This window comes from Eublepharis macularius, chromosome 17 (genome assembly GCF_028583425.1).
Source record: "Eublepharis macularius isolate TG4126 chromosome 17, MPM_Emac_v1.0, whole genome shotgun sequence".
Taxonomy (NCBI): domain Eukaryota; kingdom Metazoa; phylum Chordata; class Lepidosauria; order Squamata; family Eublepharidae; genus Eublepharis; species Eublepharis macularius.
The window spans coordinates 28,145,023-28,169,819 of record NC_072806.1 but is presented as its reverse complement, the minus strand read 5'-3'; the positions used below and the strand labels follow the sequence as shown (position 1 = coordinate 28,169,819).

The following is a 24,797-nucleotide window of genomic DNA, read 5'->3' as shown; positions in this document are numbered from 1 at the left end:
GAAATTGGGTCCCTATCTGAAAGCTGTCTGAAATCAATCCCAGCATGATCCAGACTGTTTTCGGGATGCCTTCCCCCCCCCCCCCCAGTTAATAAAACTGCCTGGTTCCTCCTGACTTCCCCCAGGCTTACCCACAGACAAGGAGCACTGGGTTGCATTTTCCACAGTCATTGAAAATACAGAGGTCTGCTTCCCCCTTGATCTCTCCTCCTCACATCTCACATGGACGTCCTTGGAGGCACATATGAACAGGCTCTGTGGGAAAGCATTGTGTTCTTGGGTCTATAATTTTTTTTTAAAAAGTGTCTGGGGCAGCTGGTTCAGGGATGCTGTTTCCAGTGGGTGCTTCCCAGCCAAATTCTCCTTCCTCCTTTCCTCCCTTGCTGCTGCTTCCAGGGGCTGTGGACACCTTCACTCTCATCCACCACGACCTGGAGATCTCCACCAACCCGGCACAGTATGCCATGATACTGGATATTGTCAACAACTTGCTGCTGCACGTTGAGCCGAAACGCAAGGTGCTCTTAGGGCTTCCCCCACTTCCCCTGGGCCACAGCACTTTGTCGGGGGGAGCTGTTTCTGTGGGAGAAGAGGGGGTGGTGTGTGCATATTATCTGTGGCCTGGGGATCTGGAAGACCCAGGTTCGAATCCCCACTCTGCCACGGAACCTTGCTGGATGACCTCGGGCTAGTCACAGAATCTCAGCTTAACCTACCTTGCAGGGTTGCTTGGGGAAGGGAACTTAAACCGCTTTGAGCGGCTTGGTGGAAGATTGACAAGTGAGTGTCTGTAGACGGCACCCTTTGCTGACGCCAGCCCTCCCTCCCTCCCTCCCTCCTCCAGGAGCACAGTGAGAAGAAGCAGCGCGTCCGCTTCCAACTAGAGATCTCCAGCAACCCCGAGGAGCAGCGCAGCAGCATCTTGCACCTCCAGGAAGCCGTCCGCCAGCACGTGGCTCAGATCCGGCATCTGGAGAAGCAGATGTACTCCAACATGAAGGTGACCGGGGTGGGTGGGTGGGGCTGGAGCCACCGTACCGTAGCCACCGCTCCCGTTTTGTTGGGATGGAGCAAGAGGCACGACCTCTGAGACCGCTTCCTTCCTCTCCCCCGGCAGTCCCTGCAGGGTGATGGCAGGAACGAGGCTCTGCTTGAACTCAATCAGCAGCTGCAGCAGCAGCTGAGCCGGGAAAAGGCGGAACTGCAGCGTGAGAGCGAGGAGTTGAACATTCTCATCAGGTAACAGAAGGGGGCAGAGGAAGCAGGCGTGGCTGGGATTGGGGCTCGTAAGAAGAGGCAGAGAGACCATCTAGTCTAGCCTCCTTGCTACTTACAGCAGTTGGAGGAATCGGTTGGCTTCTCTTTAAGAGCTCTCTGGATCTGTTTAATCCAAGTCAGCGCCCCTCCCTGCATCATGAGGCTGTGGAATGCAGCCTGGCCTGCAGTTGCATGGAGCTTAAAAGGAGTCAGGGGTGGTGGCATTCTGCCTGTGTTGAACACGCATGAACACATGAATCAAACCATCAGAGTCAGTACTGCCTACTCAAACTGCAGAGGAGTTAGCCGTGTTAGTCTGTGGTAGCAAAATCAAAGAGTCCAGTAGCACCTTTAACACCTACTCAAACTGGCAGCGGCTCCGCAGGGTGTCAGATACAGGTCTGTCCCATCACCTATTGCCAGATTTTTAACCTCGAGATGCTGAGGATTGAACCTGGAACCTTCTGCATGCCCAAGCAGATGCTCTGCCACTGAGCCACAGCCCCTCCCTGATTAAGCTTGCCTAGCTGCAGTGGTGCACCTGCCTCCCCTCCCCACCCCCAGCTTCTCTTTTTGGCACTGGCCTCTTTGCAGGTGCTTTAAAGACTTCCAGCTTCAACGAGCTAACAAGATGGAACTGCGCAAGCAGCCGGAGGATGTCAGCGTGGCACGCCGCACCGAGTTCTACTTTGCCCAGGCCCGTTGGCGCCTCACGGAAGAGGATGGGCAGCTGGGCATTGCAGAGCTGGAACTCCAGCGTTTCCTCTACAGCAAGGTAGTGCCCGGTGCGGAGGAGCAGGGAGGGCACCACGGGAGTGGAGAGAGGTGCACACGGCAGGCCTGACTGTTCTGTTGCAGGTGAACAAATCGGATGACACTGCTGAGCACCTCCTGGAACTGGGCTGGTTCACCATGAACAACCTCCTGCCCAACGCTGTTTACAAGGTTGGTTGAAAAGGAATCAAAGCTGGGGAGAGGTTTGAGAGCCAGAATGGAGCCCCAGGTGTCTTCTGGAATGGCAGAATGTGCAGGGACGTCTGAAGCTACCATATGCAGCTCAGGGCCCTGGTCTTTCTAAGGATGAGTCACTTGGACTGACAGTGCTCTCCAGGATCTCTAGCACGGAAAAATACTTCTGATCACCTGAGATCCCTTTAGTTGGGTGTGCCAAGAATTGAGCATGGGTCTGTCTGCAGGTAAAACATGTGCTCGGTCTCTCTAAGGAGAGTACCTCCGAGCATGCCCCGAGGGATTTTCCTTTCACAGGTGATGCTAGCCTCTCTGGGCTTTAGGAAGTGGTGCCACTTTGAAATGTCATTGATAGTCTTTTCCTTGGGTTTGCAAGCTCTGCCATGTCTTATGGTGCCTTACAGGTGGTGCTGCGGCCTCAGAGCGCATGCCAGTCTGGCCGTCAGCTGGCTTTGCGCATCTTCAGCAAAGTCCGGCCCCCGGTGGGCGGCATTTCCATCAAAGAGCACTTTGAGGTGAGTAGGGGGGGGAGCTTAGCCCCCACCCCTCCTGTCCCTCCAGCACATGCAGTCTGCAGAGCAAGGCTGTGACTTCACTGCGGCTGCTGTCCTCGCAGGTGAACGTGGTGCCTCTGACCATTCAGCTGACGCACCAGTTCTTCCAGCGGATGATGGGCTTCTTCTTCCCGGGACGCAACGTAGAAGAGGAGGAGGTGGGGGACGAGGAGGACAAGTCTAAGCTCGTGACAACGGGTGAGCTGTCAGGAGATAGAGAATACCAACCCTTACCCCGAAGCAGTAATAATAACATTCGATTTATATACCGCCCTTCAGGACGACTTAACACCCACTCAGAGCAAGGGCACAAGAATCTTTGCACAAGAATCACCCTGTTGCAAAAGCAACACCTTGCATCAGTGGGTCTTTTCCCTAATACAGCTGGTTAGGCCATCTCGGGCATCTGGTTGGCCACTGTGTGGGCCAGGATGCTGAACAAGATGCATCTTTTGCTCCAACCCAGCCGGGCCTCTCTTATGCTCCTCTGTTCAAACTGTGAGCTGGGGATCTCTCCCCTGAGAATGAATGGCCCAAATGCTGTGAGGGGGAGCTGGAAGCAAACCGCCTCTGAAGAATCAGCAGAGAGAAATTAATTAGCGGAGAGAAATTAATGATTTGTGTGAGCTCAAATGTGACCCATCTGCAGAGGAGGCTGGCTGCTGCATCTCTGATTGCTTGGTCACTTTGCAGTCCCTGCTTCTACCTGTGAGAGGTCCCTTTGTGAGGCTGGGGCCTTGCAGCAGCTTCAACTCTTGCTATGCATCATTGAGGGACTTTGAAACCTTGCTGCTCCTGGGCAAAGGGCCTGCTGAAGATTGACAGCCTTGGACCTTTTTTGCCCTGTGCAGGGATGCCGGTGGTGAAGCCTCGGCAGCTGATGGTCTCTGAAGACTCACTGGGGGCAGGGAAAGGCATGGCCCAGGGGCTGAACCGAACGTCAGGGGTTCGGCGCTCATTCCGCAAAATGCCCGAGGTAACTGCCTGTTAATTGTAAGTTGGTAGAGGCTGGGCAATGGGCAGACTTTGGGGTGGCTGAGCTTGGCGGGGTGGGAGGAGGGATTCTCATAAATCATTATGGGGAGACCTGAACCTTGTGCCACTTCGTTATGAATCCAGCCTACCCTTAAACAAACAGTTTGTACATCTTGCAAGCAAACAGAAAAATGGGGGAGAGGCAGAGAGCTGCCACAATACCTGTTTTCTACTTACCTGGCAACAAGGTGCAGCGATGTGGGTGGGAGAGGCAATGGTGCAAAACTGGGATACCTTACAAGGAGGTGCGGGGTTGGAGAAACAAGCACATACCTAAGCCGGGAAAATGTGGGGAGGGGGTTCTGGCTCAGCGGCAGAACATCTGCTTGGCCTGCAAAAGGACACGAGTGCAGTCACTGGAATCTCCAGTTCAATGACCCAGAGATGAGGGGGGGCGAAAGACCTCTCTTCAGGACCTTGGAAAACTGCTGCGGGCCAGAGTAAACCGTACTGGCTGGGATCAATGCAGGCCGTAGAAAATCACCTACCTGTGCAGGCAGCCTTTTCCTTGTGCCGAGGCCTTTGGGGCAGTCTGGCTAGCCTGAGACCATAGTGCAACTTAAGAGAGCACCATGGGTCCGGGAAGGGGCATGGCCAGCCGGCAGGGATGTGACCCCCCCCACAACTCAGCATTTAGCTGCTCTCTTGTCCTCCAGCACCCGGTGGATGACATTGACAAGATGAAGGAGCGAGCTGCCATGAACAACTCTTTCATTTACATCAAGATCCCACAGGTGCCACTCTGTGTCAGCTATAAGGTGAGCAAGTTGTCATGGGGAGGCAGGGGAGCTGCTAACTTCCGTGGAACTATTTTTTCCATCCTGAATGGGTGTCAGATGCTGCTTCCACAGTGCTTGGCACTATATGGACCTAGTCATTCCGGACTGCTGCATCCTAGGGCCATTTCTCAGCTCCGGAGTTGGAGGGGTTCCAGTCGTCCTCGTCAGGCTGTCTACAGCCTGCTTGTACATGCTGCTGCCCTTCCTGCTTTCGAGGCCCTTCTGCTCTTGGGGTGGGGAGTGGGATTGTCCGGGCAGGCCCCGGCCTGAAACTGCTGTGTCCCATCTCTGCCTCAGGGGGAGAAGAACAGTGTGGACTGGGGGGATCTGAACTTGGTGCTGCCATTCTTGGAATATCACAACAACACGTGGACGTGGCTGGACTTTGCCATGGCGGTGAAGCGGGACAGTCGCAAGGCCTTGGTAGCGCAGGTAAAACGGAGGCGTGAGGAAGGTGGGCTTTGCTGCAGCGCCTGGGAATGAACGGCCCAACTGCAGAGGGGAGGGGAGGGGAGCTGGTAGCAAGCCATCTCTGAAGGCTCAGCAGCTGGAAGAAAGACAGTAGGCGTGGCTCAGAGGGCAGGCAGAGCTATCCTTAGCATGGCAGGACTTGGAGGGGGGGGGGAATGTTCTTGCTTAGAATCTCATTGCTGCCAAGAATTCAATACCCAGCTTCAAGCCAGCTGCCGCCTTCTGGACCTCACCTGCAGCATGGAGCTAATGGGAGCCTTACAGAGTCGTGTAGGGATCTGAACGTTCAAGTGCTATTTCTGTGCAAAGAATAGGACCTACTTGAGATGCAGTACTGATCGGGGATAGGCCTGTCTCTGCTTGAGTCTCTGGGGAGCTGCGGCTGTGCAGGGTTTTGCTTTAGGGGAATCAGTGACCACAAGGCAGCTATTTATGTTTCTGTACCGTTTCAAAGAAGAGCCCCGTGGCGCAGAGTGGTCAGCTGCAGTACTGCAGTCCAAGCTCTGCTCACGACCTGAGTTCGATCCTAGCGGAAGCCGGGTTCAGGTAGACGGCTCAAGGTTGACTCAGCCTTCCATCCTTCCAAGGTCGGTAAAATGAGTACCCAGTTTCCAGGGGGTGAAGTGTAGATGACTGGGGAAGGCAATGGCAAACCACCCCGTAAAAAGTCTGCCAAGAAAACGTCGTGGTGCGGCTTCCCCCCATGGGTCCGTAATGTCTTGGTGCTTGCACAGGGGGCTACCTTTACCTTGTCCACCATTTCAAAGACTAATAACCCCTTGCAGCCCTGCACATACAGCTTATGCTAATGTGTGTATACAAAGGGCACAGAATGGCAGAACCGAGAAACGTGGCTGAAGTCGTGCTTGGGAGCAGGATTGGAGCTGGGCTTTCCCCCAGCCTTCCTGGATGCCCCTGACGGGTCCGCTCTTGACTGCCCTTGTAGGTCATCAAAGAGAAGCTGCGTCTCAAGCCAGCCGCTGGCTCAGAGTCTCGGGGGAAGCAGGAAAGCAAGCTGGAGGGACACGTTCAGCAGCAGGAAGAAGACGAGAAGGCCCGGCTGCTGATCGGATTGAGTGTCGGCGAAAAGAATCCTGGCAAGAAGTCCATTTTCAGCAGGCACAAATAAGATTTGCACCCCTCCCCACCCACCCCGGCTGGCCAGGGAAGGAGGGAGAAACGGACGTGCCAGTAACTGACTGTCCCTTCCTGGGGCCAAATACTCAGCTGCACTCAAAGAAGCTTGGCTCAGCCCAGGCCTGCTCCCAGTCTTCAAGGAATTGCAGGCCTGGCTGCAGCTGTTGGCCTTGAAGCTGAAGCCACATGTGCTGGGCAGGCAACCGGCCTGTGGGTGCTGTCAGAGCCCTCTCTTGGCAGGCTGGGCGGGCGGGCAGCTGTAGGCATTGTCGGTTGGAAAATGGGGAGCAGAAGAGTTTAAATAAGAGAGTTTATTATTTGGAGTTGTTTGTTGGTCTTCATTATCTGAGACTCTGGAGTATGCAGCACCTGCGAGCCGGTGGCCAGGTTCAGTTCGGCCCCATGTGCTCTTTGGGCCGCCTCAGGGGGAGCTGCTGGTGGTGAGAATTTGATTCTTCAGGCCCTGCCTGGATGCTGGTGCAATTCCTGTGCTGCTCTCCGATGCCATTGCTGTCTTCCCCAGGACTAGGTCAAGATGGATAGCCCTGTTTGTCTGTAGCAGTAGAGAAGAGTCCAGTAGCACCTGTAAGACTAACAAAATTTGCAGTAGGGTATGAGCTTTCGTGAGTCACAGCATGCTTCTTCAGACTGAAGTGAGCTGTGACTCACGAAAGCTCATACTTTACCACAAATTTTGATAGTCTTATAGGTGCTAAAATGACAAGACTAAGGCTATCGTACTTTGGTCACATCATGAGAAGACAAGATTCTATGCTAGAAATAGTGGAAGGCAGCAGGAAAAGAGGAAGACCTAAAACGAGATGGCTGGACTCAATAAAAGAAGCCACGTTGTCCAGTTTGCAGGATCTAAGCAAGTCTGTTAAAGAGAGGATGTTTTGGAGGTCTTTCATTCATAGGCTCACCATAGGTTAGAGACAATTTGATGGCACATAACACACACAATAGGTGCTACTGGACTCTTCTTCTTCCCCAGGACTGTTGATGCTGGGATTCTGAGCTCCGTCCACATGAGTTAGCGGGTATTTAAAAGGCCTCTTCAGGGAATCCTTCCCAGGGTCTTACTTTTAACACAAATGCATCAGTAAGAAAAGTCAGGATTGCATTGACATCTAACCCCCACCAGGCTGGACTGGGTGTAACTTCTTAAGGCAAAGATTCTCTGCTGCCTGTGGCTGCCTTTGGGTGCCTGTAGCCGGAGCAGGCGCTGGCCTCTCAAAAGGGTCCTCCTTAAGTATTCCAAACAGTGGACCTTTCCGCCACAAGATCCAGGACATCAACGGCATTTTGAAGTCTGGCAACGAATGCAGTGGGAAACATGCACATTGGGGTAGAGTCTTGTGGAAGGTGCCCCCTTTTACCTGCAGCTCCACACAGCTGAGTGAGTTTTAAGTTTTCCCCCTTCCTGACAGGATGGTTACAGTCCCGTTATTACCTCCTTCCCCAATGGAGGAAAAATAGAAGTTGCTTCTACAGCTGCTGCTCCTTTGCTTCCAGGTTCTGCCGGTAAGAAGGGTAGGGAGCCCTGCAGCTTGCCCATGTGATCTGATGCGGTGTTAGCTGTGTCCACATTCTGTATACTGTTTGCAGAAATGTGTCCTGGGGCAGTCCAAGTTTTCATATACTTCAGAATGGGTTGGTGGCACTGACAGTGTACAATTTGGGGGGCGGGGGGGGACGGGACGGTAATTCTTCCTCCTTACTTCATTTACTGTTTTTTTTTTTTAGCAAGCGCCACACCCTTCCTGTGAACATTGTCTGGGAAAGAAGATGCCATGATATTTAGAAACTGTGCATGCTGCCTTTCTCTAAGGCCTTGCTCAAGGTGGCTCACAGCTGTGGGACAGTACAGCAAAACCGAATCACCCATATTCCTGGCTCCTTCAGTTTTCTGTACCGTGCGTAGTGTGAATTCAAATTCTTCCTCGTGGTGTAAAACTCCCACTCTCCACCTTCAAATTTGGGATTCCTTTCTTACTGAGTCTATGTTGGGGCTCCAATGCCAGCAGTGGGCTGCTTGGATTATGGATCATGCAGCCGCCTCAGCTCATATATATGGAGCGGACATAAGACTACGCTGGGGGTGGGTGGGTCGAGGTGCTAGTTAACCTAATACTCCTGGGCTGCGGCTTCATAATGTCAACTGTGATAGCAGCATTATAGCTGCTTGTACACGCCATTAGGTTCTGTGTCACATGGCTTCTGTGGTCAGAGTCATACGGCTTTGAGGCAAAGGGCTATTTGCAAGACATGATTTGCAACAAGCTCATGGCAACCCCATCCGTGGGGTATTCTAGGCAAGAAGTGGTTTGCTATTGCCGCCTTCCACATAGCAACCTCTGTCTTCCTTGGTGGTTTCCCATCCAAGTACTGGCCTTACTTAGATTCTGAACTCTGGCAAGCCTGGGCAAAGCTTGGGCTATTTGGATTGCTTTGATAGACTAAACACAGGGATGGTGACTATGTGTAGACTAGTAAAGAGTCTACACAGAGTAGCACCTTTAAGACTAACCTACTTTATTGTAGCATAAACTTTCGAGAACTACAGCTCTCTTCGTCAGATGCATCTGACGAGAGCTGTGGTTCTCGAAAGCTTATGCTACAATAAACTCTTTACTATTTTGCAATACAGACTAACACAGCTAACTCCTCTGGATCTATGTGTAGAGTGTCATCTCTCATCTCCACCTGCCTCGTTTATCACTTAGCGGCCTACCTGGAAATGTTAGCAGCTTAGGGTGAAGCCAGCAGCTGTCCCAGAGCTTTCACCCTGTTCCTCTACACAAACACATTGAGCGATAACGTTGGGAGTACCAAGCCAAACTCTTTCTGCTATGCTATACTATTAAGGTAGCCAGGCCAAAGGGATTTGGTTATAATCCTACTAGGAGTCGTTAACTTAAGTAGTACTTGCATTCCTCTCTTTAGTAGCATACAATTGGGGGAGTATGGTTCACAGCAAGGTTGGGAAGATGGCTATTCATCAGTGCTTTAGCTGCTAGAGATGCCCAAAGTTGCATCTTCATACAAACTGCGTCCTCAAACCTGGCAGGTATGTAGAGGAGTGATCACTGGGCAGTGAGGGAAAAGCACCTGACCAGACTCGTTGCTGTTTTGGGGTTCAGAAGACATATTGCTGTCTTACATTTATTTACATCCTCCGGAAGACTTTATTTTTCTGTAGCAAGAGGCAAGCCTGCCTGGCTGCTGCCTCCATACCTTTCTAGGCAATTCAGATGCTTCCCCCTGCCCCCCCCATCCCTCTGGTAAAAGAGGCAGGAGTTTTAAAAAGTAAGGATCAGGAATATAGCGATGTGCAGAAGCATCTTTTGAAACTGATGTCTCCTCTGCAGTGTGTCACCTGCCTCCCTTGCCCTGCAATGGTGAAAGATGCACATAATTTAATTTAAAAGGCCTTCTTGGGGCACCTCAAGGCCCTTTGCCCTGCCAAAAACAACGAAAACGGGCTGTGCATAGGGTTGTCAACCTCCAGGCAGATCCTGGTACTCTGGAATTGCAGCTCATCTCCAGCCCACTCCCTGGAGGAAATGGCAACTTTGGACGGTGGAGCCTCTGGCATTATAGACCAAGGACTGATATGTTTGCACCACTCCGTTCCAAACACCATCCACTCCGAGCTTTACCCCTAAATCTCCAGGAATTTCCCGGAGCGGCGCTGGCATCCCTCTGGGGTGGCCCGGCGTTGGTCCAAGCTTTCCTAGGGGCGGAAGGCTCCTTCGGCACGGCGCACGACTGCTGGGCCGGATTGCGTCCCACGTGTGTGGGTGGGAGTTGCCTCTTGATTTACGCAGGAAACGTGCAGAGGAGCGAAGCGCCTGGACTCCGCACGAGGTGGGAATTCTGCCCGGCCAGGAGGGGGCTGGGCTGGGCGCTCTCGCCCGGGCACCGCTTGTTCTCCAGGGGATTATGGTGCTTTACATAAGAGGAATTATTGCGGGACGAGACGGGGAGACGCGACGGGGCTAGCCAGCGATGGGAGCCGCGGAGAGCGGCGGCTACGAGCCGGGCCGGCTGGAGGTAAGGCAGTGCCCGCCGCAGCCGGGAAGGAGCCCCGCGATCCGGTCCACTGCCCGAGCTGCGACGGCGGCGCCTCTGAGCACGTCCGGAGCGCAATGACGGGGGGCGGCGCTCGGGCAGCGCCTCGGGGGTGGTTCTTGCGCGCCTGAAGCCCCCCGGCCCTGGCGCGCTTTCCAGGGCGGGAGAGGGGCCCTCCTCGCCCGCTTCCTTCCTTTCCCCCCGGCTGTGTCATCTGCCTCCTTTCGCAGGGCGCCCGCTCGCTGCCCGCCGCCTGGTGGGCGCGGGCCTGGAGGAGCGCTCTGGCCGGCTCGAGGGCGTCGCTGCTGGGCGTGAAGGCGGCGCGGCGGGCTTTGGCGGAGGAGCCGCCGGTGGCTCCGGAGCGGGGCCTGCCGCAGGGCGTGGCCCTCTTCCTGCCGGAGTTCCCCGTGCGGCCCCCGCTGGGGCCGTGCCAGCTCAAGGTGGGTGCTCCGTTCGGGGCCGGGCTCTGGCGGGGCGACGGGGCCCCTCCGTGACGCCGCTCGCCTTCTCCCGCCAGGTGCTGGGCTTGGTGGCCAAAGGCTCCTTCGGGACGGTGCTGAAGGTGCTGGACTGCCGGCAGGAGCGGCTCTTCGCCGTCAAGGTAAGCCCCGTCCCGTCTCGGCCTGTCCTCTCGCCGCCCTCGGCCCGGAGCTCACGCGCATCTTTTCTTCCACAGGTGGTGCCGAAAACGGAGGTGCTTCGCAGGGACAGTCTGAAGCAGTGTAAGGAGGAGGTCAGCATCCAGGTAGGTCTTCTGTGTGTGTGTGTGGGGGGGGGACTGTCTCTTGGCACAAGCAGGCGCCCCAAAGGAGCTTATTCCCAGGCACTGCGCTGGGCAGCCGGGCTCGCTTGGCATGTGGAGAAATATTCCTAGTAGACTGTATTTGAGGCTCTTTCACTTATCTTTTAAACTTAAGACATCCTAACCAAAGTGATTCTCAGTGCAATCCTAAACAGAGTTGCTCCAGCCTAAGCCCATTGATTGTAAAGGGCTTGGTGGTGGAGACTGCCCTCAAGTCATAGCTGACTTATGGCAACCCCTGGCAGGGTTTTCATGGCAAGAGACTAACTGAAGTGGTTTGCCATTGCCTGCCTCGGCAACTCTGGTCTTCATTGGAGGTCTCCCATCCAATTACTAACGAAGACCAACGCTGCTTAGCTTCTTAGATCTGATGAGATCTCACCTGGGTTATCCAAGTCAGGGCTGTAAAGGGCTTACACTGGAGTAATTCTTAGCATTGCGCTGTCTGTTGCCTTGTTTCTCAAGGGAAGCCATTTTCGTCCTGGCTTTGGACTCCTTTTATTCCATTCTCCTGCCCCGTCTTGTAGAGGGGAATAGGAAGGAATCAGTGGTCAAGAGGCAAAGAGCACAACTTTGTGGTCATTTCTGCTCCCTTGTGAAGTAGACTTCCTTTGCTTGGCTCCTTGTTAGAAAATCAGCTTTGGTCTGTGGGACCGAGTCTCTCCCCTGGTTCTAAAGGACATAAAGATAAGAGGACTGAATTGTCTTGAACAAGCCAGTTTTTCAGGTGTTCACCCAGTGAGGTTCCTGCATTGCTGGTTTCTGCACACTCTGCTGAATTCAGAGTTCTGCACCCTGTTCTGTAGATGCGCTAGCTGAGAGGCAGTGTAGTGTAATACTGGGGGATATTCAAGTTCAAGTCTTTACTTAGCAGCAAAGCTTAGTATGTGCTCTTGGGCTGGCCTCCCACTCTCAGAGCCAAGCTACAAGAGATGAATTACATGAGGAGGAGCATGTGAAGGGAGTTGGCAATGTTAGCTGGGAAGCTGAGTTTTAACAGAGATCCGAAGGCTTTGTCAATTTCCCCTCTCTACAGAGCCAGGGAGATGGCTGCTCAGAGGGTTTGTCAATTTCCTCTTTGCCTCTGGAAGGCTCTGTCAGTTTCCCCTCCCCTTCTAAGAGGAGAAGAGGAAATAAACCTTCCCAACAGTGATCTGTAGAGAGAGGAAATTGACAAAGCCTTCCAATCTCTTTTAAAACTCAGCTTCCCGGCTAACATTGCAGCTCCCTTCATGTGCTCCTCCTCATATAATTCATCTCTTGTAGCTTAGCTCTCAGTGTAACTCACTTGGAGGGGAGATCCATGGGCAGAATGACCAAGTAAAAACCTGATGAATAAAGAGAAATACAACCCCGCCCCTCAAGAAATGTCAGTATTTTTATTTTATTTATTTCAAATTTCTATTCCGCCCTCCCCGCGGGTGGGCTGAGGGCTGATAACAACATGTTAAAATACAATAAAAATTCATCTACATTAAAACAGCAGTGTATTTCTATTAATACGCATTATAAGTACTGTTTTGAGTCTATCTGACTCCCTTGCATATTCCACCCAAGGACAGCCTCTGATTTTAATTTTGCATAGCCTGTATATATGCATTCTTTGTTGTGACCCCCCCACACCTTTTAAAATTCATTTACATTATCTGTAATCTGTCTTTCTCTCGGAGAATGTCAATATGATCAATGGCCGGGACATTCACTAAATAACACAATAGGGTAAGGATAGCAGAAACTTGGAAAAAGTTTGATATGACATATTAAAGAAATGTGGATCTATCCAGTTGGAGCATACATATAGGGAGTAGATAGTAGTACAGTCTACAGACCTATCCCTGTATTTGAAACATTTCCTTACAGCACAGTCCTATTACCTCTCTAAGAAAATCCTACAGAATATATCAGTTTTGCAGTTTGTGGAAAGCTAGGAAGCTTTCATGGCCTCTTCGGGCAGGCAATTCCATAAGATTGGGCTCCTCTGCAGAGAATGCACGTATATTGTTGATTTGCCCATCTGCAGGGTGGCAGCTGCAGAAGTTCTGTTCAGATGAGTAAAACTGCTGTGGTGGAGCATAGGGAGAGAGGTGGCCCTGTAAATAAGAGGGACTAATACGATGAAGGGCCTGTATGTGACAACCAAAACCTTGAACTTCGCCTTGTAATTAATGGGTAGTGACTGTAGAATAGGAGTAATTGGCATGTTCTGCTTAGCTCCTGATAGTGATCAAAATGTGGCATTCTGCTCCAATTGGAGTCTCCCAGTTGACTCTGAGAAGAGACCTATGTAGAGTGCATTACAGTAGTCAATTCTTGATGTTGCCCTATTGTGGATTCAGGTGGCCAGATCAGCCATGTCAAGGTAGGGGGCCATCTTCAGGGCTTGACTGAATGTGGAAATACACTTAAGTACCTAGGGGCGCTCAAGTGAACCTCATTTCACGTGTCCCCCCTCCAACTTCCCATGCACTTGCTCACACAAGTCACACTCCAGTTTACGCTGTGAAAATACATTCATGCATTCGATATTAGTTCCTCCTGGACTGCTAAAAGTATCTCAGTTTCCCCCACCTCACACATCCATTCATTGAAATGCAGATCTTGACACTTTCTCACACCTTAAAGAAATGAAAATGGGCAAGTCAAAGGTGCCTACAGTACTTGTTCTTGCAGCAAAAACAGAGCTGAATTGGCACTTTGCCCTCCAGACTCACTCACAGATGCAATCACACTCTGTGAAAGCGGCATGTACATGCACCAAGCAAAAACAGCCTGCATGTGAATTAAGGACCACACACAAAATCCTACATTTGAGTGTCCCCAGGAAATACACCATGTGTATTCCCACTCTGTAGAGGACATTTTTTGCAGCTGCATTAACTAGCTTTGCTAGCAGTAGCGTTTATGGTATAGCCTGCCTGATGAGCTCAAGAAGGCTCCCGCTTTTCGGCAAACAATGCACAGTGAATTAATCAGGAGGGCATTTATATACAAGGCTGTACTATTAATAAAACGTTTTCTGAAAGACTTGAGTAAAGAGTTAAGGAGTGTGGTCTACGTATATTGTTTGTACTGTCTGCTGCTATAGGTTAGATACTACTATATACATTCTGCATTTTTTACATGTGTTGTGTTAATATTTATATTTTGCTTCAGTTCCATTTCTGGTTGCTTCCCATTTTCTGCAATCCAAATCCTGTTGCACTGCTTATTAGATGTCCAATCCTGTTAATTTATCCTGCGTAATCTGCCTCAAGTCCCATTGAGAAAGGCATTTGATTAATAGATCGATCGATCGATCGATCGATAGATAGATTCATTCATTCATTCATTCATTCATGGACAAAACCGAGTGACAATATAGGAGTGTAGCTACCCCTCTTCCCACCTCTAGAAATTTCACATAAATGTTTTTAAAGTTTCACTTGAATGCTTTCTCTGTTTCTTTCCTTTCATCAGAATTCTTGTCCATGTTGCAGTCAGTTGACATGTTGCTTTGGAGGGTATGGAGGGCGGGATAAGGAATGTCTCTTTGATCCCTATCTTGCCACTGAGCCCCTGTCCCTCCTCTCCACCTCCCCGACTCATCCCGGCCGTTTCTTTTGTTCCCTAGAAGCAGGTGAGCCACCCGTTTGTCCACTGCTTAGGGGACAGCTGGCAGGGGCAGCGCCATCTCTTCATTAGTGAGTGATCTCTCATCTGCTTAGAGTAGAGACCCCCCCCCAACCGCGCGGCGTGCTTGTGCCTTCTCTGCCCGCTCACGTGACTGGTGTTTACTTCTCCTAGAATGGTGCTGGCATCCTCCCCCTCCCCATCACCTTCTCTGTGGATTAGGAGCAGTTTGTTCTCTCTCCCTCCAGTGAGAACAGGAATCCAGGGGCTTCCCTTCTACAGGCAGACAGGCCTCAAATCCCAGCAGATTGCCCCTTTTTTTAATTTCCTTTAGCCTTTAGTAACAGGGTAGGGGTGCCTTAAAGAACACAACGGTCTGCACGCTCACACTGGGAAGACAGAAATTAGCGAGATCTGTAGGAGCTCCAGAAATAACATCTGTCTCTTCTTTTCTCCCCCACCAGTGTGCACGTATTGCAGTACAGGAGACCTTTATACCTTCTGGAAGTCTGCAGGCCCTCTTGCTGAAGGCGATATCCGTTTGTTTGCCACAGAGCTGGTTCTGGTGCTAGGTGCGTGCACAGGGTTTCCCGGCCCGCCTCAGTGAAATGAGCCTTGAGGAAGACGTGGAGGGGGGGAGGTTAGGACAAGCTGGAGCCAGGCCTGATCAGGACTCCTGCCTGCAATCTAATTTGAGGAGCACAGTGAGATTAACTGCAGCCCAACAGATGTGAAGGGGGAAACCTTTGCTTCATTACACTGTTGGTTTTCTGTTGGGGGGATCCAGAGGCGTTAGCCCTGTTAATCTGTAGTTGCAAAATAGTAAAGCGTCCAGTAGCACCTTTAAGACTAACCAGCTTTATTGTAGCATAAGCTTTCAAGAACCACAGCTCTCTTCGTCAGATGCATCTGATGAAGAGAGCTGTGGTTCTCGAAAGCTTATTCTACAACAAAGTTGGTTAGTCTTAAAGGTACTACTGGACTCTTTACTATTGGAGGGAGAATTTCTTGTGCAAAGGGCATTCAGAACTGGAATCCACTCCCCAGTTTGAAGTCGCACGGGCTGTTCTGCCACTGACGCATGTGAATAAGGCCTTGATTTTAAATCCTATCTCCAGTGGTAGGGAGAAGGGTTCCCTGTTGCAGTCCGGGAGTGATTGCAGCTACCAGCACCTGTTTTGCTAGGGTGTGTTGGAGGGAATGACTGGTCTCTGAGTATTACAGGATGCTGATCAAGCCCTGCCCCTCCTTGTTGTGCCCCAGTTTTGCCAAGAAGTGTGCCGCCAACATAGCCGTTCTAGCAGTGTAATGTAATCCTATTACTGCATTGGCCTAAGTCCAAGATGAAGGAGCACGTGGGTGATTGATGCAAGGAGGGATTTGGATAGCAATCCTTTCTACGTCCCGCAGGTGCAACTTAAGGCTAGTGTTAAATAGCGGTTTGGAGCATAGATAATCACCAGACTCCATTGGCTTGTCTCTTTGGTGCATTTGTCAAGCAGAGCCATTCTGAAGTCCTTGGAACAGCTGCCAAATCTGCTGGCTCCAAATGGGCCAGGTCAGTTGAAAAAAAGGGGGATAAGGATTTGTCTTATATTTATTATGGTATTTAATTTGCAAGTGTGTTTCCACCTTGCCAATACGAAAGTGCAAAATTAGACTACCCAATACTAGGGCAGATGTCTTTGCATACCTGGGGGATCTCCCAGATTTGCAGGAAATTTTGAAAACTGTTTTAAAATGGGGCGTTAAAAATCCCTGCTCCCAAATGGAAGAATATCACAATACAGAGAGTAACACGGTAAAAAACTTACAAAAGTAGAGAAAATCCCGTGTAAACATACTAATCAGCATAAATATATCAGTCAAGGTACAAATATAAAGTATTCAATCATAATCCACGCAACTTAAGTACACAGTAGAGCTTAATACACAACTACAACCTTATAAGAACTCAAACCCACAGTTGGAGCAATACATACAAGTGCTACATTATTACAGACCTTAAAATATAATTATAAAGTACTAGTGCTAAAGTGCCTACTAATTATATTATTGCAAATGTGCAAATGGATACCAAATATGATCTAGACAACCCGTTAGAGGACAGATATCAACATTTCTGGAACCTGTCACAGCCACCTGGAGTGGTCTCCACTGGAGTAAATATTTCTTGAACTCTTCCCCGTGTGGATACATAGTGCTTATGACCTATATATTGTGTAATTGTGTTGTGCTAAGCTTGTATTTGCACTTTATAAGGGACGCATAATATAATTAGTAGGCACTTTAGCACTAGCACTTTATAATTATATTTTAAGGTCTGTAATATTGTAGCATTTGTATGAATTATTGCTCCCACTGTGGGTTTGAGTTCTTATAATAATGTAGTTGTGTATCAAAAAGCACCACTGTGAACTTAAGTTGTGTGGATTATGATTAAATACTTTATATTTGATCCTTGGCTGATATATTTATGCTGATTAGTAAATTTACACGGGATTGTCTCTGCTTTCCCAAATGGAAGAATGCATGCATAAATGCTGCAGTGGAACAGAATCTTTAGGTGCTGTTTTTGTATAACAACTCACAAGGGAGATGAACAGAAGAAAGAAGGAGGGAAGAAGCAAGAGAGAAGAGAATCACATGATGGGAGTGGGGAAGGAAGAGAACAGATGGAATTAATAGCTGGCTAGATGGGCAAGGGGACTTGGAAGGTGGGAAAGAACATGAGGAGCAGGGAGTGGAGAGGAAGTGGGGGGGGCAAGAAAAACTCGGTGGGCAGCTGGGCAAGAAGTCTCCAATGGCAAGCAAACAAAAAGAAGCTGTGAGGGTGGGTGATGAGGGAGGGGGAGAAAGGAAGCAGAGGGGGAGATGGCATAGGGAAGGGTCTTCAAGAGGGGTGGGAAGAAGAGGAAAAGAAATAAAGACCACCAGAAGTGAGAATGAGATTTCCCCTTCTTGGGAGTCCTCTGGGGTCCCCAGCTTGTATAATTTATATTCTTTCCCCCTCTTCCCATAGGATATCTTCACAACCTGGGCATTGTGCACCGTGATGTCAAGGTACAAAGCATATTTCCTTTCCCCGGGGTGGTGATGTTGCTTATCCTCCTCTGGAGTAGAGCCTTTTATTCCATATCGGTTTGTTCTCTCTCCTGGAAGGCATTTGCCCAAGTAGCCCTTCTCATTGCCCACATTTCCCCCCTCCCAGGGGTCAGCTGTGTCTTGCCCAGACAGAAGAAATTTGAGCAGCCTGCAGTGAGGGGCCGGGCACAGAGTGGCTTAGGCTGGGTGGCCTTGCCTTATTTTTGGCTTTTTTTTTCTTTTGCAGATGGAAAATATACTCCTGGATGAAAGAGGTACGTTCTTCATAGTTGGTGGGGATGGAAGAGAGAGGGGGGAAACCTGCAATTTTCTATCTAGAGAGCATAAATTCTGGGCCAGACATTAGGGAAGCTGTGTAATCTTGGCAGGAAGTGCGCTTGAGTTTTTCTTTCAGGTATGCCTCAGTGGGATGCTTTTAAGATATGCCAGGGTTCTTGGTGGTGCAGCATTATGCTGGCATTGGTGTGTGGGGCAACCAATGAGGACAAGCTGCCCATCCAAAGTGATCCTGTTTGATGGTGCAAAACCTCAGCTAGTCCAGGAGCCCTTCCAGGGCTGTCCTATAGCTAGCTCCATGTGGAGCTTGAACTGTGGTGGCTCTGGGTAAGATCTACCAAGAGATGCAAATGCTCAGGACAAAAACCCAGAAAATTGGGAGAAAACATTCCCCACCAAGGACTTTTAAAAAGTTTTTATGCTCACAAAATTTGGTTTCACGAGTCAGAGCTTACTTCATCAAATGCATATGAAGAGTACATCTATTAGTCAGATCATCTGATGAAGTACATGAAAGGTTATGCTGGAATAAATTTTGTTAGCCTTTACGGTGCATCTGGATTAACACATCTACCCCTCTAGTTACAGTGATGTATCCATTTTGAGTGTTTGATATTTGCAGCAAAATCCGTGTGGATAAGCAGTCTAGGAAGATTGCCATGGGCTGTGTTCACATGGCTTTGGGCTGTTTCTGAAATGTTTCAACACTTTGCCTCTCCCCTTCCCCTTTCACTGTGTTGCCTAATGGCAAAAGAAGAGAATTGTCCAGTAGTGACAATAAGGCTGGAGCATGGAAACATGGCTGCTTTTCGTGGACTCTGTGCCTGTGTGTTTTTGTATACGGGGGAGAGGAATACCTGGTTCAGGTGAGCCTGATCTTGTCAGATCTCAGGTCTACCATGGCTAGTAGTTGGATGGGAGACCTCCAAGGAAGACCAGGGTTGCAGAGGCAGGCAATGGCAAACCACCTCTGTTATTCTCTTGCCATGAAAACCCTGCCAAGGATCACCATAAGTCAGCTGTGACTTGAGGGCACTCTCTGCCATCTCTCAGCACTGGCTGGACATTTGGGGTCTTGACTTTCCTAGGAGTTTTTGCTTGTTGGGGGTGGGGGAACGGGCAGGGGGAGGCATCTCTGCCAGATTGGGAAATGGGAGTTGTCCTCTGTGCTGGTCCAAAAGAAAAATACAAAGCCCCAGAATGCAGTCCATGTCATACTTTCTTTCAGGACCAACCAAATGGCACGTAACCGTGTACAAGTTTTCAAATTCTCTAGAACACTTCTCTTCTTCAGGCTGGATGTTACAAGTAAATAAAAAATAGGAAAAAGAAAAAGCTTTAGGACGTGACATGAAATCCTTGTGTAATCTGTGCTGTGCTATAAGCAGAAGATGCAGAACTGATGGTGGTATCCAGAGACACCCTCCCTTTTTTATGAGCAACAGGCTGTAAAATGGTTACATTCCACAGAAAACACAAAGACAGCAAATGGCATTTTCTCTCTCTCCCTCCCTGAGGAGAACTCAATTATCTTTTCAGGACAGAGTGAAGAAAACACTTGGCAGCCACTCTTACAATTGTTGTTGGTGAATTTAAGATGTTGCATGAGGTATCCAACTTACAGAGTTTCACCTCATGTTGCCGTCTCTGTATGTGCTTCTCGCATAATAGGTTACGTGATTGTGTTCCTTTCTTGGTGGGTCCCACTGGGTTCATGTCATCTTCTTCTTCACCCTCAGGGCACTTGAAGCTGACTGACTTTGGCCTTTCCTGCCATCTGCCTTGGGGCAAGAGGGCCTACACCATCTGTGGCACCCTCCAATACATGGGTAGGTCTAGGAAGAATATGGCCCCGGTTGAGAGGAATGGGCTTGGTAGCTACTGCCGGGGTTATGACCTCCCTCTGCTTTTTTCCTGGCAGCCCCCGAAGTACTGAGCGGGGGTCCTTATGCTCACGCTGCGGATTGGTGGTCTCTGGGTGTTCTACTCTTTGCCCTGGCCAATGGGAAGGTGAGTACAGGGGCACTTCTCTGCAGGAATAGAAAAAGGCCACTGTGCTCCTCCAGCAACTTGCGGGAGCCTGCCATATGATCCTGGGATGTCACAAATAGGGGCAGGATGGGGATAATTGTTTCCCAGCTTATGGCAGATAGATGGCAGCTGAATACGGAGGTTCTGTTTAGCTGTCACGGCTAACAGCTGTTAACGGAACTCCCACACACCTTTAAGTAATCCCTTTTAAAAACCATCTAAACGAATGGCTGTTGGCATCTCTTGTGGCAGTGAGTTCCATAAGCTATGTGAAGAGGGTTCCTGCACCTGCTGCTGGTCAGGGGTTTTGAGGGGAGCAGGGCAGGTTCACCCTTAGTTCTGTCTTATGTCAAGTGAGAGAGAAAACATTACAACTGTCTACTTCCCCCCTTCAGTTCCCAGTTGCCCCAGAAAGCGACCACAGGGCCATGCTCCGCAGTGTGCAAGACTGCAGCTACACCATGCCACTCACTCTCAGCCTCGGCCTGCGTCTGCTGCTCAGCGAGGTAAGTTTTTTATGCTCCCCTACCCCGCTTTTTCAGCATATTTGAGCCCCCCTTCAACATTACAGAACCAGCATTGCCCCACACCTGCATGTTTTGAAATATCTTCAGGTGAGCAGACCTAATGGATAGAAGAGGTTATAATTGTATTGATAACAACAACAGCAACATTTGATTTATATACTGCCCTTCGGGACAACTTAACACCAGAGCGGTTTACAAAGTGTGTCATTGTTATCCTCATGACAATCACCCTGTGAGGTGGGTGGGGCTGAGAGAGCCCCAGGAGAGGTGTGACTGACCCAAGCAGAGGAGTGGGGAATCAAACCTGGTTCTCCAGATTAGAGTCCTGCCGCTTTTGACCACTGCACCAAACTGGCAGGTGCAAGTTTTTCCCCCAGTTTGGTAGATGCATAGCAGTGCTGGGATGCAGAATTTGTGGAACTGGAAGGTGCGTATCGCTCAGCAATCTCTGTTTCCTTGAGGGGTGAGAAGTGTACATAATTTAAATTGCTGTCCTGCTTTTTGCTCCCGTAGGCCCTAGAACTGGCTTAAAAAGTAACTGATTGAAATAAATAACAACAAAGAAGAAGCAGAGAGCCACATCCAGAGGTCAGCTTGCCCAGCAGCCCCTGGCTGCAAGCCACGGGCCAAAAGCCCTTTGGCCTTGTTCTGGGTTTTAATGCACGGAAATAGGAAAGGGTCCCAAAACACATCTTGAGATGTGAGGCTGGGAAGACGTTCCCTCAACATTTCCCCTCTCTGAGCACAGACAGCGCTAAGGCATTGGGCCTCTTACGGACAGACGAGAGAGGATGCTGCATTTTCATGCTTGGCAAACCAGCCAGTCGAGCAGAAGCCAGATTAGCTCGTCCTGGGGCCAGGGATGCCCCTGCTGCATCAGCTTCCTTGCAGTTCTCCAGGCTTGCCTGGGCTTCTGTGCCCAGCTCCAGACCCGACACCTCCCACTAGCTGAAAGCAGCTGGAGGAAAGAGCACCCCAGTCATTAAGTACTTCTGAGAACAGACCGTCCTCTGACCTCAACATAAGCTGATTGCTGGCTGCTGGCAAGCCGGTCACGCGACTCTTTTAGAGCCACTTCAGCCACAAGATGAGCCGCTGCCTCCTTGCATGCAGGCCCGTATAATCGGTGTTCTCCTCTGCTTCCAGCTCCTGTGCAAGGATCCACAGCGCCGCCTGCGCTACCCCCACCACTTCAGGAGCCACCTCTTCTTCCACGGAATGACCTTTGACGCTGAACTCTTGCAGAAGCAGCCGGTGGATTTTGTGCTGGGCTTGCGGCAAGCCAAGGACCCGGTTCTGGACACTGTGGCCTTTTCAGATTTTGACTGTGACCTCTTGAGCCCTGTGAACCAGCCTTGGCCTGGCTGAGGCCACTGTGTAGGGGAAGAGGGGCTGGAGGCTCTGGTAGGCCGTGGCTATCCGGACAGGCAGCACCCAGTTCTCAGGAAACCAGTGGAGGATCAGCTGGGAGACCCACGGACTGTGTCCTTATCTCTGCCCAGGGCAGCTAGGCTAGGGTCCGTTTTTGTCTTCGTTCCCAGCCATCTTTAAAGACAGTGCGGCAAGGCGGGAGGGCTTCCCAGGCTCTCATGCAAGAATCTGTGCTTAATGATGCTTGGAGAGGAGAGGAAGGAAGAAATGAGGGAGTCGGGGTGTGGAAGCAGGGGTGGAGGAAGAGGCGGGAGGCATTAGTAGCTGATGGCCTCTCCTTGCAACCTCTTAGCAACATCTCTGCAGGAAGTGCTTCTTCCAGGATGGTTTCTGGGGCAGCAAACCACAAAGGATCTCGGGGATGTCTGCCAGGCATGCTCCCTTCACTAGCAGGGGTGCTGGATCAGGTCCCTCCACCAGCATCTTGCTAATAACTGGTGACAGTGGGCCCCATGGCAGTCAGATGCAGTCCAGGTTGGGAAATTCCTGGAGATTTTGGGGGTGGAGCCTGGAGAGGGTGGGGTTTGGGGAGGGGAAGGACCTCAGTAGGGTGTAATGCTATACAGTCCATCTTCCAAAGCAGCAATTTTCTCCAGGGGAACAGATCTCTGTCACCTGGAGATCAATTGTAATTCCAGGAGATCTCCAGTCACCACCTGGAGGCTGGCAATCCTAGATGCAAAGGAAGCAACACAGCATAGGTTGGAGAGAGACCACGTGCAGGCCTGAATTTCACAGAATCCCTCCGTGAGTGGAAGAGGAAGGCATATCGGGAGTATTTTTCCCACTTCTGTCTAATGCTGAAGAGGCCTATGAAACCCTGAAGTTTGCATTTTCCTATGATAACCTAATTGGCAGTAATTGTTTTTCATTTTTCTTTTTGTACAAGACAAAGTTGTGTGTTTGCTAGGACAGGCTCCTTCCCTTCCCTTTTCATGTTACGTTCTGTGCCAAACCCCACCCCCACCCCTGATGGAGAGGGTCAGGTTTGATTATTCTTCCCCCAACCAGGATTGGCACTGCTGCTTCAGCAGCTTGACTGTCTTTTCTGTGCTTTATGCAAGCAAGCAATAAATCTGTTCTGTCTCTATACAGCCACAGAGTGTTTTCAGGGGGCACGTGGTAGTCCCCAAGCCTGCAATTTAGACTTGGGAAATTCCTGGAGATTTGGGGATGGAACCTAGGGAGAGACCTCAGCAGAGTATAATGTCATACAGTCCACCCTCCGAAGAAGAAATTATCTCCAGGGGAACTAATCTTTGTTGACTGGAGATCATCATCATCATCTTCGATTTATATACCGCCCTTCAGGACAACTTAATGCCCACTCAGAGCGGTTTACAAAGTGTGTTGTTATTATCCCCACAACAAACACCCTGTGAGGTGGGTGGGGCTGAGAGAGCTCTGAGAGAGCTGTGACTGACCCAAGGTCACCCAGCTGGCTTCAAGTGGAGGAGTGAGGAATCAAACCCAGCTCTCCAGATTAGAGTCCTGTCGCTCTTAACCACTACACCAAAATGGCTCCAATTCTGAGAGAACCCCAGGCCCAACCGGGAGGTTGGCAGCTGTTGGTACAGTGCCTTTCAACTTAGACGTTCCATTTTGGCTCTAGCTTCAGCCTGTTCTGCCTGAATATTCCTTAAATTGGAGGATGGGGTGGAGGGCAGTGAATGTGAAAAGCTGGGGATGGGGGCGGAACTAAGTCTGATTTGCAAAGTATAGTGGCTAGGAACATCTGTCCTGGAGAATCCTCTCTTGGGGCAATCACTTTCTCCTCCACCTTTCTGATTTGGAGCACTTGAGTCACTGATGAGTCAGGTTTGCAAGTGGCAGTTTAACTTTCTTTAGATTCAACTCCTAGAATGGCAGAGCGTGGGACGGGGGGGGGGGGGCGGAATCATTTTTGCACCTACACAAAGTTTGTCCTGCAATGATGCAACTCTGGTTGGTCCGTAAAACAGAACAGCCCTGCTATAGTGGGCCAGAGCTCCAGCTAGACCAACGATTGCTTCTTATAAGTAGTTAGGCAGGTGCCTTTGACACCCCGCACCCCAGTATTCAGAGGGATATTGCTTCTAGCTGTGGAGGTTTTCCTTTAGCCATGGCCTACAGCCCTCAGTGAGATGTCTCTTCCTCCATGAACGATCTAACTCCATTTTAAAGATATCTAAGCTAGTGGCTGCTGCTACATTACTGTGGCAGTGAGTTTCACAAGTTCTTTTGTGCATCACGTAAATAAAGAGTATTCTTTTAGATGCTGGTGTTACTTTAAGGATGCCCCTGAAAATATTATACTTTTCCTGCTAGTCGTGTTTTACTTGCACACTGGTACGTCTAAGGGGGAACTTCTAGCTTCAAAAATCAGGAAAACTTGACAGTGATAAATGCGTCAACAAAGAGCAATTATCCAGAAATTATTGGCAGCTCCATGAATAATACGAACAACACAACACGTTTTGTTGGCCTTTCAAGTGTTCCTGGACGCCAGCCTGGATCACAACATGTGCTGTTATTATTCGGGTTAATAATTATACTTGAACACCAACCAACAATTATAGGTTATTGTAAGACCACCTGTTTGATTAATAAACACAACCTAGAGGTTAAATAGCAAAGAGTCCAGAAGCAACTTTAAGACAAATATTAGCATAAGCTTCTGAGAAACACAGCTCTCTTCGTCAGATGCATCTGACGAAGAGAGCTGTGGTTCTCAGAAGCTTATGCTCCAATAAAGTCGGTT

General features: G+C 50.1%; 2 protein-coding genes across 2 annotated transcripts in view; both read left to right on the top strand.

Moving 5' to 3' along the window:
- BLTP2 (bridge-like lipid transfer protein family member 2) overlaps positions 1 to 6,525 on the top strand; it is a 30,900-nt gene extending 24,375 nt beyond the window's left edge. Inside the window, exons 29-39 of the mRNA XM_055001475.1 lie at positions 397 to 518; positions 845 to 1,000; positions 1,118 to 1,239; positions 1,852 to 2,032; positions 2,116 to 2,202; positions 2,631 to 2,741; positions 2,843 to 2,978; positions 3,632 to 3,756; positions 4,472 to 4,573; positions 4,892 to 5,026; positions 6,012 to 6,525. Of these exons, the coding sequence (XP_054857450.1) occupies positions 397 to 518; positions 845 to 1,000; positions 1,118 to 1,239; positions 1,852 to 2,032; positions 2,116 to 2,202; positions 2,631 to 2,741; positions 2,843 to 2,978; positions 3,632 to 3,756; positions 4,472 to 4,573; positions 4,892 to 5,026; positions 6,012 to 6,194 (1,460 nt within the window). The 3' untranslated portion in view covers positions 6,195 to 6,525. The remainder of the gene's footprint in view (positions 1 to 396; positions 519 to 844; positions 1,001 to 1,117; positions 1,240 to 1,851; positions 2,033 to 2,115; positions 2,203 to 2,630; positions 2,742 to 2,842; positions 2,979 to 3,631; positions 3,757 to 4,471; positions 4,574 to 4,891; positions 5,027 to 6,011) is intronic.
- A 3,688-nt stretch (positions 6,526 to 10,213) lies between these two features.
- Positions 10,214 to 23,119, top strand: RSKR (ribosomal protein S6 kinase related). Its single transcript, XM_055001844.1, has 12 exons — positions 10,214 to 10,258; positions 10,507 to 10,716; positions 10,794 to 10,877; positions 10,953 to 11,021; positions 14,689 to 14,758; positions 15,152 to 15,259; positions 17,710 to 17,750; positions 18,019 to 18,046; positions 19,808 to 19,897; positions 19,990 to 20,078; positions 20,495 to 20,605; positions 21,773 to 23,119. Exons 1-12 carry the CDS (start codon positions 10,214 to 10,216, stop codon positions 21,992 to 21,994), a joined length of 1,167 nt encoding a protein of 388 aa, XP_054857819.1. The 3' UTR covers positions 21,995 to 23,119.
- The last annotated feature ends 1,678 nt before the right edge of the window (positions 23,120 to 24,797 follow it).

Bases quoted from the DNA above. Each gene is read 5' to 3' on its own strand.
- RSKR (XM_055001844.1), top strand. From the start codon at position 10,214: ATGGGAGCCGCGGAGAGCGGCGGCTACGAGCCGGGCCGGCTGGAG. The intron at 10,717-10,793 runs GTGGGTGCTCCG...TTCTCCCGCCAG, and splicing joins TGGGGCCGTGCCAGCTCAAG to GTGCTGGGCTTGGTGGCCAA. The intron at 14,759-15,151 runs GTGAGTGATCTC...CTCCCCCACCAG, and splicing joins GCAGCGCCATCTCTTCATTA to TGTGCACGTATTGCAGTACA.